Genomic DNA, 17,953 nt, shown 5'->3' with positions numbered 1-17,953 from the left:
ATTCCAATGCAACTTACACGCTAGAGAGCCTACATTTATGGTTGGTAGTACATACAATGCTACGTTCTTATGAAAAGTTTCATTATTACTTCAGTTCGGAGGAAGAGTCCAACGGACACCATTAAACAAAGAAAAGGACACGCTTAGATACAAAAATAGACATGCTCCAGTCAATCCTGAGAATCGTTTAGCCATAGATAAATAATCCTACTCTTACTGCGCAAAACCGAAAGCTAATTACGTCCTGGGAATAACATTAACTCTATCAACGGAACTGAGGTCTCCGTGCTACTACTTTGACTAAATACTGGATCTCGACACGGTAGACGCTACGTAACTATGCTGCCATCTTAATGTATGGTATAATGGTTCGAAAAATCTGTAAATCGACGTTTGACACATTAACGGACTGAGGAATGCGCGAGCTGTGACTTTTGCACGGCATACTACGACCTGACACTTAAGACTACGTATGACTTGAGCGAGACACTGGCTGTGTCTGAGCTTCATGAATTCTGGAGCGTTTTGACGAGATTCTCAATATTTCTCTACCGTTCCAGTTACGGCGATATGCCCATTCACGGTAGGTTTCGACTCACCGGAGTCCCGCTGATGCGTATCGCCGTTGGTGACCGCTTTGGGTGGGATGTAATAAAACCAGGCTCCGAAAAAGAACAGGATCGAACAGGCCTTCCCGATCAGCGCCAGCAACAGCATGTACCTGAAAAAGCAAATAGCGTGAGTTCAATCGATAACAGACCCACGAACCGATCAGCTTACTTGCTCATGAAGGCGTTATCGTAAACCAAACAGGCCCCGTGATCGTCACAGCTCGACTCCTGCCATAGGATGCACGTTTCGTCGATTAACCGGCCGAAGATCATCGGCGCCGGGATGGTTCCCAACACGCGGACCTTGATCCACTGGATGCCAAGGGCGAACGAGCGTTGGTCATCATGAACGCACCGTAGTGTCGCCGATAGGGCCGGCATCGTGGCGAGGAAGGTGAAGAACATCACAAGGAAGCAGAGTGCCACAAACATCCATAAGTGACCACACTGTGACTGGCACATGGTGTTGACCGCATCATAGCTACCACCTCCGTACATCTGCGGACTTGCATCCCCGTGGAACGTTGCATTTATGCAGGTGCAATCCCGGTACACCTTGGCGTTCTCCAGGTTGATCTCTTCGCCACAACCAGCGTGACATGGCGAGTAGTACATCACTCCATCTGCACCACATATTGGCTCGTAATTTCGCCGGCTACACGCGCATCGGTCATTGCAAGCGTTCTCAAGGTGTTTAGGTAGGTAGTAGAGATCACGAGGTTCCGTTGAGTGGGCATAAGGACCGTCGAGGTTCTCGTGCGGGAAATAGGGCGCCGTCACACCCGCGAATGTCAGGTTTGGGCAGGATAGGAAGAAACACACGGTGAACAGAGCGGCGAAGATGGTCGCAAATAGGCAGAACTTGATAATTCCCGAACAGGAGAGATGCAGCTTTTTCACGAGGTAACCGCCAAGAAACGTTCCACCCCCACCGGCTGGAACTGTGATAATTCCTGGTGAATAGAATAGAAGGTTGATTATAATACTCTTAGACCATATTTCTAAAAGTTAGTCAAACATGTTATATGTTTATATGTGTATATGTTTGAAATTAACACAATGCTTATTTGTCTAACTTTTTCACAGAATAATATAATTAAATGGTTGCCATGTTCCTTCGTCTAGCAATTTCCAATATCTGGTACTTCATTCCTTCACTCAACACAAAAGAAGCCATGCAAACTCGATTCAAGCCAACTACTTACCCATGAGCAGTGCCGACCAGACCGCAGTCACGCTGAACTGGTTCTCGATCAACTTCGGTAGGAAGACGGCGAAGCCAGAAATGACTAGCCCCTCGGAGGCGCCAGCCAGGTTCAGGAAGAAGAAAGTCGGGTTGCGTAACAGAGCTAAGAGCGCTCTCGGAATTTGCTTGATCTTGGTGAACGTCTCCTGACGTCGTTCGCCATCACCATCGTCACCTCGGTGTGCTTCGGACACCTTCTGGAGCTTTTCCGACCCGGGCAGGGCGGAAGGATACGCCAGGATGGGAATGGCCAGCAGCAGGCAGAAGGCGGCCATGAACACAAACCCAATCCACCAGGCTCCAACCCACACCTTGCTGTGCGGCGTTAGACCTAGCCTGCGTTGCATCGGTGGTCGGGAAAAACGATGGCCGTCAAAGGCGGGAAAATAAGAAGCGGAACAAAAATTAACAGGGAAAACCATCAAAGCAACCCGCAAGGAAACGACACGGCAGGTTAATAAATAGAATAATAAAGCGTACACGTGATTCCTGCGCTGGGGAAAAAGATTGAAGAAACCCCGTAGGTGAGCGCGTTTTTCCGGTAGTTCATTTTCCGGGCGCCTCTTTTTGCATGCAACTCACCCACCAACCATAGTAACGGAGAGAGGCTAAATAAAAAGCGATTTTAATGGCGGAAACCCTCGGTGGCAAACGCGCTATTCCCACGCCACGCATATATCGTGGGCAGCTCTCACTCGGGGCTTTTTTTTTCGGTCGACTGTAACGATGGTTACAATCGTAGTTACCATTGCAATTGTTCTGCCCGGACGCGCTCCATGGACGCGGGCACACAACAAGGGCGCCAGGACAATGGTGTGCGATTTAAATGGCAATATTGACATCGTGTTGGCTCCACCGTTCCGGACCGTCGGGCTCGGTGTTCGTTTATAAGCTTAGTTTTAGCGCGCACTCGAGCTGCATCCGAGCCAACCGGCCGACCGACCCGGGCCGGTCTTTTCCCTATCCCGCGTGGAAACTCGCAGGAGAAAAGACAATTAAAAAATGATAAATGCACACACTCGCGAGAAACCATCGGGAAAACGGCATGGGAGAGAGTGAAAAAAAGCCAGCTCGTATGCAAAGGTTATCATCCCGAAATCCCCACACGGAATCCGCAAACACACAATGCCCCACGACGGTCGTCCTTCGATGTGGTACGATCCAGGACATGGGAGCAGTCACGCGCGAAAAACAAACCCTACCGCCGGGTAGCGGCGACGTTTCCATTCATTAAAATCAACTTTTCCCATGGATTACAAATGGGATTTCGGGTTTGCGGGTCGTCCCTGGGCAGGACGTTGTTGCACCCGCGTGCCAGGATGCGTTGTCGATTATCGATCTATTGTTGGCCGGTGGTCAAACGAACAAGCGACTCCAAAATGCGGAGAATCGTCAACAATATTTCACCGGGTGGTACAGGTCCTTGCGAGGTGCCAGGTGTATCGGGCACCAGTGCCTTTAATTAAGCGCACGAGTGATCATCAATCATCGGCTCGATCGGTGCGGGCTATCCATCTTCTAAACGAGGTTGGCAATTAAAATTTATTTAACAATTGAGTTCGCATGCAATTCGGTTATGGTTGTGAAAATTGAAAAAAAAACATCGTTGCGGAAAAAAATCATCGTAGAAAAGCAAATAACAAGCAGCAAATGAAAAGGATATTCATGCAGGGATGTTGAATTCAACCCCCCACATGAAACCATCTTGAACCAAAGAAAAACGGCATGGCAGAACTTTATCACCTTGGTTTCTTTCTCTAACAGTGCATCCTTTCGATTCAAAAACTCCAAAAAAAAACGTATCAACTCCCCGCAGCATAACGAATTGCTTATTATGGAAATGCGTCCGAAGGTGAACGCGATTTCCTGCGCTGGCGTAGTTTCGCTGCCCGCCGGCCGGAAGGTTGATATACTTTCTCGGCAACAACAACACCGACCGTAACACAATTTTCCCCGTAAACGACAATGCACTGGCAGGAAAATGAACCACCGGAGGGCCGTGGTGAGGATACGCGAGCATATACCGTGATCGATGATGCCGCCGACCTCTCACCTCGTGCGTCTTTAAAGGGCCAGTTTTCGGCACCGTCAAGTGAAGACACCCGTTCGGCACGGTGTGGACGAAAAGCAACAGGATGTTGTATGTCCTTGTTCGCCCTTTGGCGGATGTGCATGAAAGCCAACAAGAACATGGTGACGTTTGTGGACGGGGAAAGAAGCACACAAAAAAAAGAGAACGAAAAAGGATATTTTCCGCAACTGTCAGGAGGTTAACCCGGGTGAATTTCTTTTCATAACGCTCAGAAAAAAATGATTTTACGACACAATAAATATGAATTTTGTTTGCCTTGGATAACGGAAAATATGGTTGAAATATGCTCCAGATCTAATTATCTCTAAAAATCCTTACGAAAAAAAAATGCAAAATTCGACTGCACAACGAATAAGAGGTCATAAGGCAACCAGGAACCGTGCCTGTGCACGTACGACGTCTTCACCAAGGCAAGGATGACGCCAGCCTTTTGTGATTTCGGAAGGAAATGAACCATTTCCTGCCCCGTGCGGCTCCCGTAATGAGTCCAATGATGCGCCACCGGCGAAATATCGTCTCGTACGTCGACGTGATTCGTCAGGCGGCCAAGGTTGTGCATTTTCATCCCTCCACCAAAGAGAAAGACAGCTCACGCGTTGCCATGGAGACACGTAGGCCATGGTTTACACATTTTTAGCACAACATCCTGGCCTGCTTGCATGCGAATGTTCGATATGAAACCGACTGGGTGCAAGATGTTACCTTATCCAAGGTGTTATGAGCTGCGATAAACTTGTCCCCGGTGCCCAAGCCATCGAACATCCTTCGTCTAACGGCTGCGTGCCTGCACCGATGGTGGGTTTATTCCCAGCCGACGAAGCCACAAGGGGCCGGTTCGACGAAGCAAGAAGACGATAAACTGTTACGATCTCGACCGAAATTTCCACACAATTTGAATTTATTAATATTAGATGCACACACGCCTCGGCAGGGCAGGTGAAAGTGTTATGATATTATGAGTGTACGTGGGGAAAAGAGCGAGATATGGTAGATCCCCGTGAGGGTTGGCAAAAGGACGACGACGACGATGACGACGACAAGCCCATCCCGGCGCCTTATGATGGATGGCAACACATAGCAAGCAGATTAAAAGCAGATCGGTCTTCGAGCGTTCGATGGACGGAATATGTGGCGTTTATGGCTTGCAGCTCGGAAAACTTACGTGGTAGCATCGACGACGAACATGTCGGTGTAGAAGAGCAGCAACTGTCCACCGATGACGTAGCCGGCAGCTGGTCCAACAACCGCCATTGTGTAGTAAATACCTGTCGGTGGAAATTCAGCGTTAGAAGGCGGATTGAGATTATTCATGAGGCTGTTTGATTGAGTGGTGAAAGTCCAAACGACGAACCGATGTCCTGCACCTGACTCTCTTTCTTTCAGCTCTCTCTTTCTCACGGAATTTAAAATTTAAACGGTTAAAGCATAACTCCTGATAATAATCTCACTTTAGTGGGCTTCGGAAAAGTCACCAGAAAGAATCGATTTTTGAACTTCCTCCCCACATACTGGATGCATCCCTGGCAATTGTTTTCCCTGTTTATTGAGCCGATGGAATGGAGACGAGAAGGCTTCCAAACTTCAATCAAAAATCAATCAACTCCACTGCCCGAGCGGACACAAATTTCAGCTGTTTTCGCTTTTATTCTCTCAGCCACTAAATAGATTTACGCCTCACTGGTCCCGAGCGAGCCGCCAGATGAACCTCTACACAAGACAAATCTAATCAATCGAACCGCCCGGCACCAAATTTCCACGCTGTTCCGTCACGGGTGAGAGTGGTGCATAAAAATCACAATCACTCCGAGTCCCGGGGACCTTTTTTCCAGCGTTCGAAATCGTATCAATGCATCCAATTGAAATATTATCCCTCGCACGCACATCGGGCACGCCTCTGATTGATGCGGCTGTGGTCCGTGAGGCTGCTAAGGGCCTGCTAAGTGGCGCTGGGAATGGAAAAATGGAAGTGAATTTTCCACCCGAAGAAGCAAATACAGCTGTGCTACACAGAGCCACTCGGTAAAGCGACCATTCGCTGGGTTAACGCGACTTCTCGTGAGCGATTCTGATAAATAAATTGCTTTCGCATATGCAACGGACCTTTTGAAGATTTTTTTCGATTTGAACAACTGCATTTTATGTAAAAACCCCACAGATTTGTGTAAGCTATACATCTTATCCGAAAGGGGAGCGAGATCCTTTCCCTTTTTTTGTAGTTAGGTGTGCAATCGAAGTCATTTCCGATCTAGAAACTTCTCTTTATTCCATCCATTTCCCTCATTTTCACCCTCCTTAGCCAGCAATGATGTAACCGCTTTCGGCGCATTATCCCGCAAAGGTTCATAAAACGGAAGCTAATAAAATTATGATGAAGATATACGCATTTTTACTGCCTACTAGATTGCACTCCCACATACACGCCCAACAGCTTGTCCCTTCTGGGGATTCTGGTTCCAGGGTGGAGGGTTCTGGCCCTTTTTCTGGTCACAATCGCACTCACAGACATACACACCCAAACATCCTGGAGGAGTTCATCCTCACCAGAACCGGAAGTAGAGCTTCCTTTTCCCAAAACCCCCTAGACAACGTGTACCCCCTCCGGAGTGCCACCCTCTATCCCGGACAGGATCGACGTTTAATTTCACAATCAGATGATTTATTTTGACAGAAGTGATTGCAAAATATTTTGATCCCCTCCCTTTTCCCCAGTTGGCACCCCCTTTCAGAGGGTAGGCCAGGGTGTAAAAGAAGAAGTGTGTCGCAAAGATTATACGACTGAGTAATTTATGGTGTTCATTTGCGAATAACTTACAGCGCCACCCGACGACCAAAGTAGGCCATCGCGTGTAGCGCTCCGGTAGCCAGGGCGCATGGTGTGGCATATTTTAAACTGGCATGCGAAATATGGCGTAGCATTAGCACTGTCTGGGCCCATATTGGTGGTTACATTTATTGCGTTGCATCTGTGACCTTCCCGAACTGTGCCAAAAGGCAGCCCACTGTGAAAGCCATTAATTTAGAGAGTTTCTGAACACCCTCGGTACTTTTGTGTCAACCCTCCAATGCTTACCTAGATACACGGAAGACATCTTCTTCGAGACGTTCTCGTCGATGTACGTGACGCCGAGAGTGTACAGAGGCGATGCTCCAGCTCCCAGCAGCAGTTGGGCGGTGAAGAAGAACCACACATTCCAGGACAGGTTTTCGCTATCCGGTGCCGGAACATGGCCACCGTTTGCCGTCGGCGAAACCGTATCGTGGCCACATCCCGTGAGCTGTGGAAGAGAAGGATTGTTGAACAAAAAATCGAACAGGATGGCGGAAAAAGTCACCCGAAACAAAAGCCAAACCCCGGCACGGAAGCATGTCGATGTTGCCGCGATGTTTCTATTTAATTACCGAGTGCCTTCCGGCCGGTAGCTCCGACAGGTTGTTGAAGACCCCTAACCAGAGCCCAGTTACATGGGCCAATGACAAAGGGAAAGTTGATCAATTACAGGACGCAAAAGAAGAAAAAAAAGAGGAGCCCTTTTTGAAGGGATAGTTTGATACTCCAACGTTGCTAGTTGGATTTTTAGTTTCTTCTCGAGGCTATCGCGTAACGGATATTTTAAAACGTGCGTGCTTTATGCTTCAAATTCAAGCTATACAGATAACACACACACACACGCTACCTACCTCCGTGAGGGCTTCCACCGAACCGCTCGTCCCGTTGGCCAGTAGTGAAGCCACAACACACACATTCTGGTCCGAGGTAGTCGCCCGGTAAGGACCCACGAGGAAATGTGGCAGGGCGAAGACGAACGCCCCGAGGCCCATCACCGCTACACCCCACCCAATCCAGCGTGGTTTCGAGGCCCCGAGCCGTCCACCAAAGTACGATACCGGCACCAGGCACAGAAAGGACGCGATATCGTAGCCACTGGCCACCAGGCCCGTCTGGGTTGAGCGTAGTCCGAATCGCCGCTCGATGGTCGTGATGACAACGTTTATGAAACCGTTGACGACGAGGCCTGAAAAGAAGAAGAAGAAGAAGCAACGGAACAAAAAATGAGAAAAAAAATCCCGAACTACGAAAAAGGACATCTCGTGACGGAGCACGCAACAGGGAGACAGGATCACGAATCAAGGCGACCCGAAGAGGGGCGAAAGTGTATTGTTGCGTGGTGCATTAGACACAGGTTGTTTGTGTCCTGTCGTGCGTGCGAAAATGTAAAGATTGAAAACATCCACCGATCCACCGCATCGCTGAAAGGGAAGCCAGCGTTTTCCAGCTATTTCCACCTATTCTCGTGGAAAACTCCCATTCACCACTCCCGACAGTGCCCAAGGTGACAACTATTGTTTGCATTGAGGGGAAAGTGTTTCGTTCTTACTTCTTTCTCTTTCTCTCCCGTTGGGTTGCGAAGGATCTTGTCCTTGCTTTTTCAGGGCTCTGTCCCGAGGCACCCTCGATTGGCCATTGTGTGAGGTTGTTAAAGATTAAATTGGAAACTTATTGGATGGGTCGAAATGGAACTGCTTTCCCTCCACTCCAGCCCCGGTTGATCGCCTTATTTTGGCTAGTTAATGGAAGGTGCGAACATTTTTAAATTATATATTTGGACAGTGGCACATGCTTTCGATTCTGGTTGGGATTTTCAAACCTGCTCGAGGACAAACAAAAAAAGGGATCGATTTTGTTATGAGACTCATAACATCTCGATTACATGATGTTAACAAAATATTTTCGTAAATGCCTACATAATACGCTCGAAATGTTAGCCAATCAATTCATTTAACCCGCGCTTAGGGGTAAATTACGACTCCAGCAAGGAAGTTCTCGGCGTGATACATCCCTTTCGATCAGCCGCAATCGTCCGAAACGGGAACGCTTCATGGCACATAATTCATACCGCGATGCATAGTTACTTTCGGGGCGCGTCCCCTGGCGTATTGGCATGTAAAAGGAAACCGCCACGCAGGAAAAATCACCACTCGAGTACACCCATCAGCTGCACTCGCTTCTTACGACTGCCCAACGCAGGAGACGATATGACATCTGAATAGAGCAAAGTGTAGGGTGCGTTTTGGGTCAAACAAATACTTCCACACCAGAACCCGAGCATAACTGGCCGTCCCGGGCGAAACGTACCCACTTTCATTGCAACTATTCTGCTCCAGCTCGCGTTATGGCGTTTTTCCGAGGGAAATTTGCCCCCAATTGGCGTTTTTGTCCTTTTGTCTACGCCTACTGCGACACGGTCCATATTTTACGCAGCATTCGCAAACAGGGTGGCTGCGTTATTAGAATAAATTCTGGCTCGCTTACTAGGATATGGTCGATTGGTCGGGGACAATATTGTTCGCTTATCGTGGTGATTATCAAGAAAGCGGCAACGGCAAGGAGTAGTTTTCCTTTCGCTAACAGGGATGTTTATGTATTTCTTGCGCCTGTTTTTGCAACCTTTCATTTTTTTTGCTAACATGTACATAAACTGATAACGTTTAAAGTGTAGTGCAAGTTTAAAAATATTCCAATCTATATGCAAACTCCGACCCCGATTACATATCCGAGCAAATAATGGAGCTTCTCCTTCTCCGGGGTGAGTGTTTACGCTGCAGGATACACGCACAAAAGCGTCATTATCCTGCACGAGCTTCTCCGTTGCACTCGCGTCCCAAACAGATCCTTAAAATCGCACTTTGCATTACCGCCGTGGGTTCACCTTTCACCCGCACGTGGCACCCGGTGGTGGGTTTTGCAATAAATAGGCCTCATATTTCATTCCCGTGTTTGAGCGATTGAGCAGGATTGCGTTTTCGAATCAACCGTACGGCGCCTGCCGTTGTTTACCGGCAGCCACTCCGCCCCCCCCTGATGGAGGCCCATTTATGCTGAGCGAAAATTTAATTTCCTGTTATTCGCTAAATTGTGTGATTTTCCACCGGTCGGTAACCGGAGCCCACCACCCATCTCACCACACCACACCAAGCCATCGGAATCGCCGGCACTCGAGTCGATAAAACAAAATAAATCCATCAACCGGCCACGTGGCACGGGTGAAATAAAGGTCAACAAACCCACCGTGAAGTGGTGCGTGGGGTGTGCGTGTGTAGCGTAGCAAAAATGAAACAAAATGTAACAAACAATGCAAACATATTCGCAACCACCGTTACGGGGTGGGCGTTATGAGTTCCCGCGTAATCGGATGCCAAAATCGGCGAGCCATCGACGAGGAAGGACATTAGGGATGCGATAAAAATCACGCCTGCTCGCCGATCCCACGGTCGCATATTGTCGTCCGCGGACGGAGAAAAGTGGACGGTGAGAATTGAGGAAAATATCTCCCTAAGAGGCCCAATCGGAAGCCATTTGCATCACCGGTCGGTTACGATAATTCAATCCTTCAGCTGCATCGTGAGGAAAAGCGAACGGAACGGAGATATTTCTTTCGTGGGTTGCTATGCCAACCGCCACCTCCCTTTAGATATATTTTCCCACCCACGAGATCAAAAAACATCCCCTCATGGTGTCAAACGCGTGTCGCCAAGGGTGTGTGTGTGTCGGCTGCAGAAAGGGAGGAAGAAGAATGGAAGGAGTGGACCGATTACCGATTTAGCAACGGATATTTTGAAATTTGAGCACACACCCGAAGTGGTTTGCTTTGCTTGATGGCATTTTAAATGGAAAAGTTATATTGGCATGTCGCGTTACGCCGGAGGTGACGAAGAAAGCGTATCCTAGGACGATTCCCCCGGGATACGATTTATACACGGAGAAAAGAAAACCATTGCCAATTAATGTGCGCTTTTGAGTAAGAAAAACCCGGCCTACTAAATCTCAATTACACATTCATCTGCCGGCATAGTAACCATAGTAACGGTGGAAGAAAAAAAAAGTGTGCCACCATCCACAAAGCCTCTCGTAATAGCTTTTTCTGTTATTTAAATTACTCGAAGCTAGTTTCCGTTTTCGAGCCTTCCTTACGGATGACTCGTAAGCGTGGATGAGAATTAATATCGTTCCCACGAAAACCAAACCGACCGCTGGTAAACTCTGGCTCCAGGAGTTTAGTGGTAGCTCAAACCAGGACTCTCGAGGGCACCGAGGTTCACTAACCGACCGCTGGAAAAATCCCCACAAATGACTCACGCGTCCCACGCGTCTCAACTGAACATACCCGCAGCACCGTTCGGCTTCTGTGGTGAAAAATCGCCCCAAGCCAAACCCTCGAATGGCGACCCGTTTTGCTGGGAGACGGAACGGCAAACATTCCCTGTCCTGTCGTGCCGCAACCCAAGGCGGTCGGCAAACTGTTGCATCGAAACCGCGCGAGTACCTGGACCGGGGAAATGCTTGCCTACCGCCTTACTCGCTGGCCGGGAAAAGGATGTGCCTTTCATCGTGCCGTCAAAGGATCAACGTCGGGACACGGGACGCTGGGAAAATGTGTCAACTACCGCGGGCTACTTCTTTTCCCGCTGCTTTCCACCACCGACTTCACGCTCTTTTCGTAATCCCTTCGACATGCCATTAAACTGCGTTTTGGAACGCATTACTGCTGTGGTAGGAATACAGGAAGTTTTCGGCTAACGGGGAATTGGCCCCCAGAATTGGCGACTTGCCCGTTCGACGACTCAACGAAATTTCCCCCGATTAGATGATGGAGGATTTTTTTCCTGTAAAATAGGGAAAAGCCCCCGGTCACCACTTTATGGAATGCTTCAATTTGGGAAGGGATTGGGGTCGATTTTATACGCTATTTGTCTGAGCGTTCATGCTCACACACGGTTGCGCTTTCCTTCCAGTGTGGGAAGCTGATTTTCCACCCCACAGGACGATCGTGCTAGTGCAATCCGAGCCGGAAAAAGTCGCAGTCCAAGGAAGAGCGACCTAAAAGCCTCGGAAATCTCACGTTGCACAATAAGTTTACGGATTTCATGCAATCTTTTAAATGTATACGCGCACTTTATCGTCATTTTTCCGTACAAAAACACCTCCTGAATCTCAATTACGGTCGTGTTTTTTTACTCCCACTGCTGGTTCACTTTCTTCCGATTCCTCTGGTGGAGATGGGAATCGTTTTTCTTCCTTTCGTGCCTTGCTTGGATCCTAGTAAGCGTTGGAACACTCACAGCGGGAGGAATAAACCGGTGCTTTGTGGGAAATGGAAATTGACGAGCGTAGGGCAAGAAAAACACATGAAAAATCAGATTTAATAAAGTACGGAGTAAAACGGGAAGCTATATGCCTGGCTACTTTGATTGTGTACCTATGTTCCTAACCTCTCTCAGCTTTTGAACCATTCAGCGCACTCCCATAGTGCGCTCATCAATGTATCGAACACATTGGATTTAACAGCATCACGCAGAGTCATAAGTTGATGCTTTTTCGGTTTGTTCGCTCTCGAATCCACGCCACCAATGCCGTTTTCTGCGTGCATGCCGACGCGGGAACGATAAAACGAAGCTTATATACATTACGGGCCACGATTTAGCACGGCATTAGCGAGCATAATGTCACGCCACACTCGACGCGCGCGGCAGGTATGAGTGCATTAAAACCCCACAATGTCTGGTGACATCCTTGCGGTAGCATATCCTGCCTGCCCGGGGCGGTGGTCGGATTGAATTTAAGCGTGTATCGTAGCATCGATCCTTGGCACTTTACAAATGACACAAACGTGACTTGACGCAAATCTCAGCTCCATCGTGTGGAGCGTCCGCGAAGACAGTGACGATGACTTCCCGATGTGCCGCGGGTTTGGAAAGCATTTTTCCACACCACACTCTCCACCGATTGGTCGAGGACATCGATTTTCCGATCCCTCCAAGGAAGCTGTCGTGTGGCTGGGAAAAACCCCATCTAGAGGCGGGAGGCGAATAAAACGGCAGCTCGCGGTGAATCTTGAGACACGCTGGCTCATTGTTTTTATGGCGCGCTGGTGCCTGCAAAAAAGGGGGTTAATTTTTACGCCGCAAATAAACCGCACTTGTGCCCGCCTCGATTTTAGTCCACCCTGTGGAGACCCTTTACCCTCCGAGTGTTCGCATGTAACGGACGGCACGCGTCCTATCGGACGGTTGCGATCTCTCCGTTCTAATAAGAACCGCGTTTCGACTCCTTTTCCTCCGGCGTGGTCCTGGTGCCCTTCCGGAGATGGCTGGGAATGCATCCCTACCGTCTTTACGGCCATCGCGATAAGGGTTCATAATAACACACAGCCGACACAACACAGCCAGGCGACTGAAGCCCATAAATAGAAAGCCACCGAAAGGGCCGGGGATGCACCCAGGATGACGCACCAGAACGAAGGCAGTTCGCGCCAATCTGGCCAGGATCTGTGCCGCAAACGTTTGCTCCCGTTTTCACAGCCCGCTGACAGCCCAGCCGCTGGGAAGGATAAATCACGGCCCGGAGATGTGTCGCCCGATCGCATAAATCAGATACGAGGCCACTTTCACTGGCCCCGCAAAAGGGGGATGCCCGCTTCGGGAAAGCGTGATGACAGTCGTAAAATAAAAACGGAACGAAACAACTGCAGAGTCCTTGCCCGAAAGCCGCCCGCAACTGCAAGTGGAAACCGTTAGGGGTTGAAACCTCCCCCCACGAGAAAGCGGGAGCTGCGGGCGAATAAAATAAGGAAATCAAATCAAACAGCAAGCGATTGTGAGTGAAGAAAACCGCAATGACGAAACAAAAGTCGCCAAACAGAGACACACGTTTGGTCGTAAGATTACAACCGCTTTTCCATCATGATAGGAGTGAGCTGCGGTAGGAAGTTTGTTAACAAACAGTGACAATATTATTCACTCGCCAAGCATTTCATGCAGCAGCTTAGAGCTAAGTCCTTTATTTCGGATGAAAGGACACCCACACACGATAAAGTCCCCAGCATCTTCTCTGTACTGCGCGTTATTCAATCGCAATTGACACGATAACGCAACGAAGTGCAGCTGATAATTTAATGGCACACCCTCCACAGCACGCCCCATTCGGCCGGCCGGGAAAAAGAAAGGTAATTAAGTGCACTTTTCCCTCGGTCCGTCTGCAGCGGCCACTAATCCTGTGACGGTGACAGCAGCAGTCGCAGGCGCCTGCTCATTATTTATGACAGCCCAATTCATTAAATTTGTCATTTTAAATGCAATAACAATCAGATGACACGTCGTAGTAGGCTTGTTTACAGGCCCGTGAGCGACGTGGTGTGTGTGTGTGTGCAAGTGGCGTGCATTGCTGGGTTGCATTTGTTGAGCATACAATTTTTTTTCCTGCTTCTTCTTGCATTCATTTTGCCCTGCATCGGCCACCCGGTCATTGACGCTTTTGTTCTGACAACTGTCACTTCAGGCAGAAGCCGAATGCCGGCACGCAGTTGGCCCAGCGTGAAATGATAAATGGACTCCAGAATGGCTTCTCCACTGGCGGAACCACCACCCACCGACCCCTACTACGTTTCCCATCCCACCGTTCCGAGGTCCTATTGGTCCAAATCGTGTGATAAATAAGCCGACAACCACGCGCGCGTGGAGCCTCATTTTAATGGCGGTTCCGAACGGATGCACTTTTGACGCACGTGGGAGGATGAGGCTTACGGGGTGGCAGGAGATAGACTCGATGTAGAGCCAGTTCAAGCGCCCTCGATGCCATCCCGAACGGGGTCAATTGATGAGCCCAACGGAACCACCGGGTCGGGTTACGCGAGTGTCATTAAAGCACTAAATAGTCCATTAGCCGGACACGTCAGTTGTAGTAGGCCGTTCAAAGAATCGGGAGGAAAAAGGACGCTTTTCCAGCCCGGTTCTGGGTGCTCTCTTACACCCATCGATGCTTCCCCGCTACGGGAGTAATCCGCGGACGTGATTTCGAACCCTTTAATGCGTCATAAATGTCGCATCAATTTATGATCATCATTCATCAAATGATTACGATCGGTCGGAGGGTTTTTTTATTACACCCGCTTCCCTCCAGCGGCGCACTTGTTGCACATGCACACAGAACCAAAGGGTGGGCTTTAAAGCTGCACCCAACCACCCATTATCTAATGACGCGCGATGCTGGATGCATATGGGGTCGTAAAATCGGATCGTAAAACGCAACCCCGATCGAACGCGTGGCTCGCTTCCGGGCCCACGGGTGTTTGGAATTGAGATTTATGCGGTTTTAACCAAATTAGCCGTTGCCGAAGCGCTACCGAAAGGTGCACAATACAAAACGCACTCTTCAACCGAGCCGCTCAATCTGCCGAATTTGTTGCCGGAGGTTCTAAACATGAGCGAACGTTGAGCCACCGTGGCCATTGGGGGAGTGTGGCCACGGGGCTATAAATCATTCCCCACAAAGCAGGTCCCTGGGACGGCTTGAGCAGTGCGATTATGTTAATGTCCCAATTGTACAATTATTAAACCACCGGTTCGTCTGGCTAATGTCCGCGAGAGCGCGCTTCCGATTGGGCGACAATGAAGCGAACATAAACCGGCTAAATTGGGGTTGGAGATTTTTTTTTGTTGCGTGAAAATAGTCTTGGTAGAGAGCTCGGGTTTTAAACCCCGTTTCCGATTGGGGTTTTCTTAACGGAATCCGTTCATCGATCGAGAAAGGACGAGATGAAAGGATCATTGGAAACCTCCCAAAATGCCACAACCAAACGTCTGACCGAAGAAGTGGTCGATTTGGGCGATCTCGATTAGATAAACTGAAACTAGCGCAACAACTACCGCAAACATGTGTACCGGAATGGGCCATTTCTATCGTTTCCGGTAGCCCACATTGTTTGCGGTTAGCAACATCGACGTGATCGTGGAAGGGGTGATTTTCCCACAAAAAACAGCAACCACCAGGAGATGAAATGGCAAGGATAAGATCTGCCTCTCGCCGTCCCATATGAGCCCGGGCAACTTCTGCTCAGGACAGGCTAATTTTAGGTCACCTTTGTCAACAAAATTCCCATCGAATTTTCTCCCCCAGCTTCCGCAGCAAGCTCCTCAGGATTTCCCTTACCGACTCGGGGGCAAGGAAATTACTTCCTGGGTATCGCGTGCACCCGCGCACAAGCAATCACCATCAAATGCGTCGATTTACGACCGCTTTATCCAGAACCACCACCTCTACTAACCTTTTCACCCCTGCGCGGGAGTTTTAGGGAACACAAAACAGCTGACGAACCAGGAGGGGTTGCGAGAGCGTTACGACAAAACCCAGATGGTGCGGCGCGCAAAAGTCACCCAAAAACCGTCCACAATTTAATTTTCACCCCGTCGCGTGGAAAATGGTTTGTTTACACGCATAAACAGCCCATGATTATCACCTCGTAATGTTCGAGTGTTGATATGGCGGAGGGGAGAAAAAAACCACCCCATCTAAGCATGCCTTGAGAACGAATCTGTCAACCGGCACCGTTATTCCTTGTTGCAGGGTAAGAATTCGTCCTTTCCCTTCGCGTGCTGATAATCGTTCTGCGCGCAGGACGAGTAAAGCATGCCAGAGCACCTTTCTCCGGGGTGGCCGGGAATGGTTTGCTGCGGGATTAAATTCAATTTCGATGCTTAATTCGCCGGAGAAATGGACTCAGCGTTCGAGCGTGCATTGTTGATGTTGTCAGTTGCAGAACCAACGCGCGACAATGGCGGTTCGCTTGCGATAGAGTCATCGGTCTCAGGCGAAAGGTGCACATTGGTGGGGGTTGGGTTTTTTTTTATTATCAGAACACCATCGAACCGCCGGTAAGAAATGGGGAACCAAAGTAAATAGAGATAGTTGTTTGAGGTTTACGCCCCACGTGTGGGACTGGAAGCGCGTGTTCTGTACACAGTGTTATCAACGAGCTGCGGGTTTGAGCTCTGTGAACGTTATCGATATGGAAATGCGGCGGCTTTCGTTTCATTTCATCGTGCAAATGCGAACAGCACTGAAGATTTCTTAATCTTACACGGCTTTTGCGAAATTATATGCTGTGCGAAATTCATTTTCATGAATTATAACGCAAAAACTTAGTTTCATTTTTTAATAACATCACTTTACGGGATTAATATTTAATTATGGTAATTTTTTCCTGTTCTTTTATACATTGCTACATCATCACTTAAATACGACACTGAATGTTTTTCCATCAATTTATGTACGTCTCACAAATTTCCTGAGTTGATTGCTAGTTTTCTCCATGTTCTCTTTTGTTGCGTTTCATTTATGTACAAAACCATTTAAGAAAACTGAATTTCCTCTCGTAGACGTTTGTTGCAATCTTTTCACAAACCCTGCACACATTACAAGGCTTTCATTTCCATCGAGAAAAAAGGAAACGCAACACCACCACCACCCTCACTTCATACTCACCCTGCACTGCACCGGCCCAGCAAAGCCAAAAGAGGGCCCACTTGGGCGTCATGAAGCGAGCCATCCATTTCGGTCGAATCGCAAACCATCCGCAATGGTACGATCGCTGTTGCTGCTGTTGCTGTTCCAGTTCATCTTCAGCCTTGATCGACAGACACGCTACACCGTCCTCCATCGTCACCGGCGAGGAGGCCGGATCGTCGCAACTTCCGCCGCACTTGGTCGAACTTGTCTGCACCGTGGCTGTATCGGACGGTGACGAGGCCGGATTGTTCGTTTTCGAGCCCTCGTCCCAGCTACTGCCGGTGGACATGTTTTGATCACACTGGAACCGTATTTGTCGTACTGACGATGGCCACGCACCGTGCGGCTTGCTGATGACGAAACACCGTCTCACTGCACGTACTCGTCCCCAAAAAGGACTGTCCACTAGGTCGCACGGGTGTGAGCGAAACAGAGAGAGTGTGTGTGTGTAGAAGTGGGGGCAGTTTGTTAATCGACCATTTAAAACCCACCGCACGGTCAAGGTCAGTGACGGAGGTGGAACACACGACGAGACGTGGGACGTGGAAAATCGGATCGTTTTCTTTTACCACCCAAAACCCCACCGTTGCTGAGCTGCTGGACGGTCAAACTTAAGCCTTCAGACACGGACTCGGAGACGGAGACTCGTCATTCGAGCTGTCTTA

At 49.0% G+C, this 17,953-nt stretch overlaps 1 protein-coding gene across 1 annotated transcript; it reads right to left on the bottom strand.

Annotated features, from left to right (window-relative positions):
* Positions 1 to 459: 459 nt before the first annotated feature.
* On the bottom strand, positions 460 to 17,577 carry LOC128725965 (solute carrier organic anion transporter family member 4A1). Its single transcript, XM_053819737.1, has 7 exons — positions 17,265 to 17,577; positions 7,628 to 7,962; positions 7,020 to 7,224; positions 5,112 to 5,214; positions 1,817 to 2,193; positions 781 to 1,564; positions 460 to 721 (listed from the first exon to the last, which is right to left on the bottom strand). The coding sequence occupies exons 1-7, from the start codon at positions 17,575 to 17,577 to the stop codon at positions 538 to 540; spliced, it is 2,301 nt and encodes a 766-aa protein (XP_053675712.1). The 3' UTR covers positions 460 to 537.
* Between the last annotated feature and the right edge of the window lie 376 nt (positions 17,578 to 17,953).

Source organism: Anopheles nili, chromosome 3, assembly GCF_943737925.1.
Source record: "Anopheles nili chromosome 3, idAnoNiliSN_F5_01, whole genome shotgun sequence".
Classification (NCBI taxonomy): Eukaryota; Metazoa; Arthropoda; class Insecta; order Diptera; family Culicidae; genus Anopheles; species Anopheles nili.
This window is presented reverse-complemented; position numbering and strand designations above follow the sequence as displayed.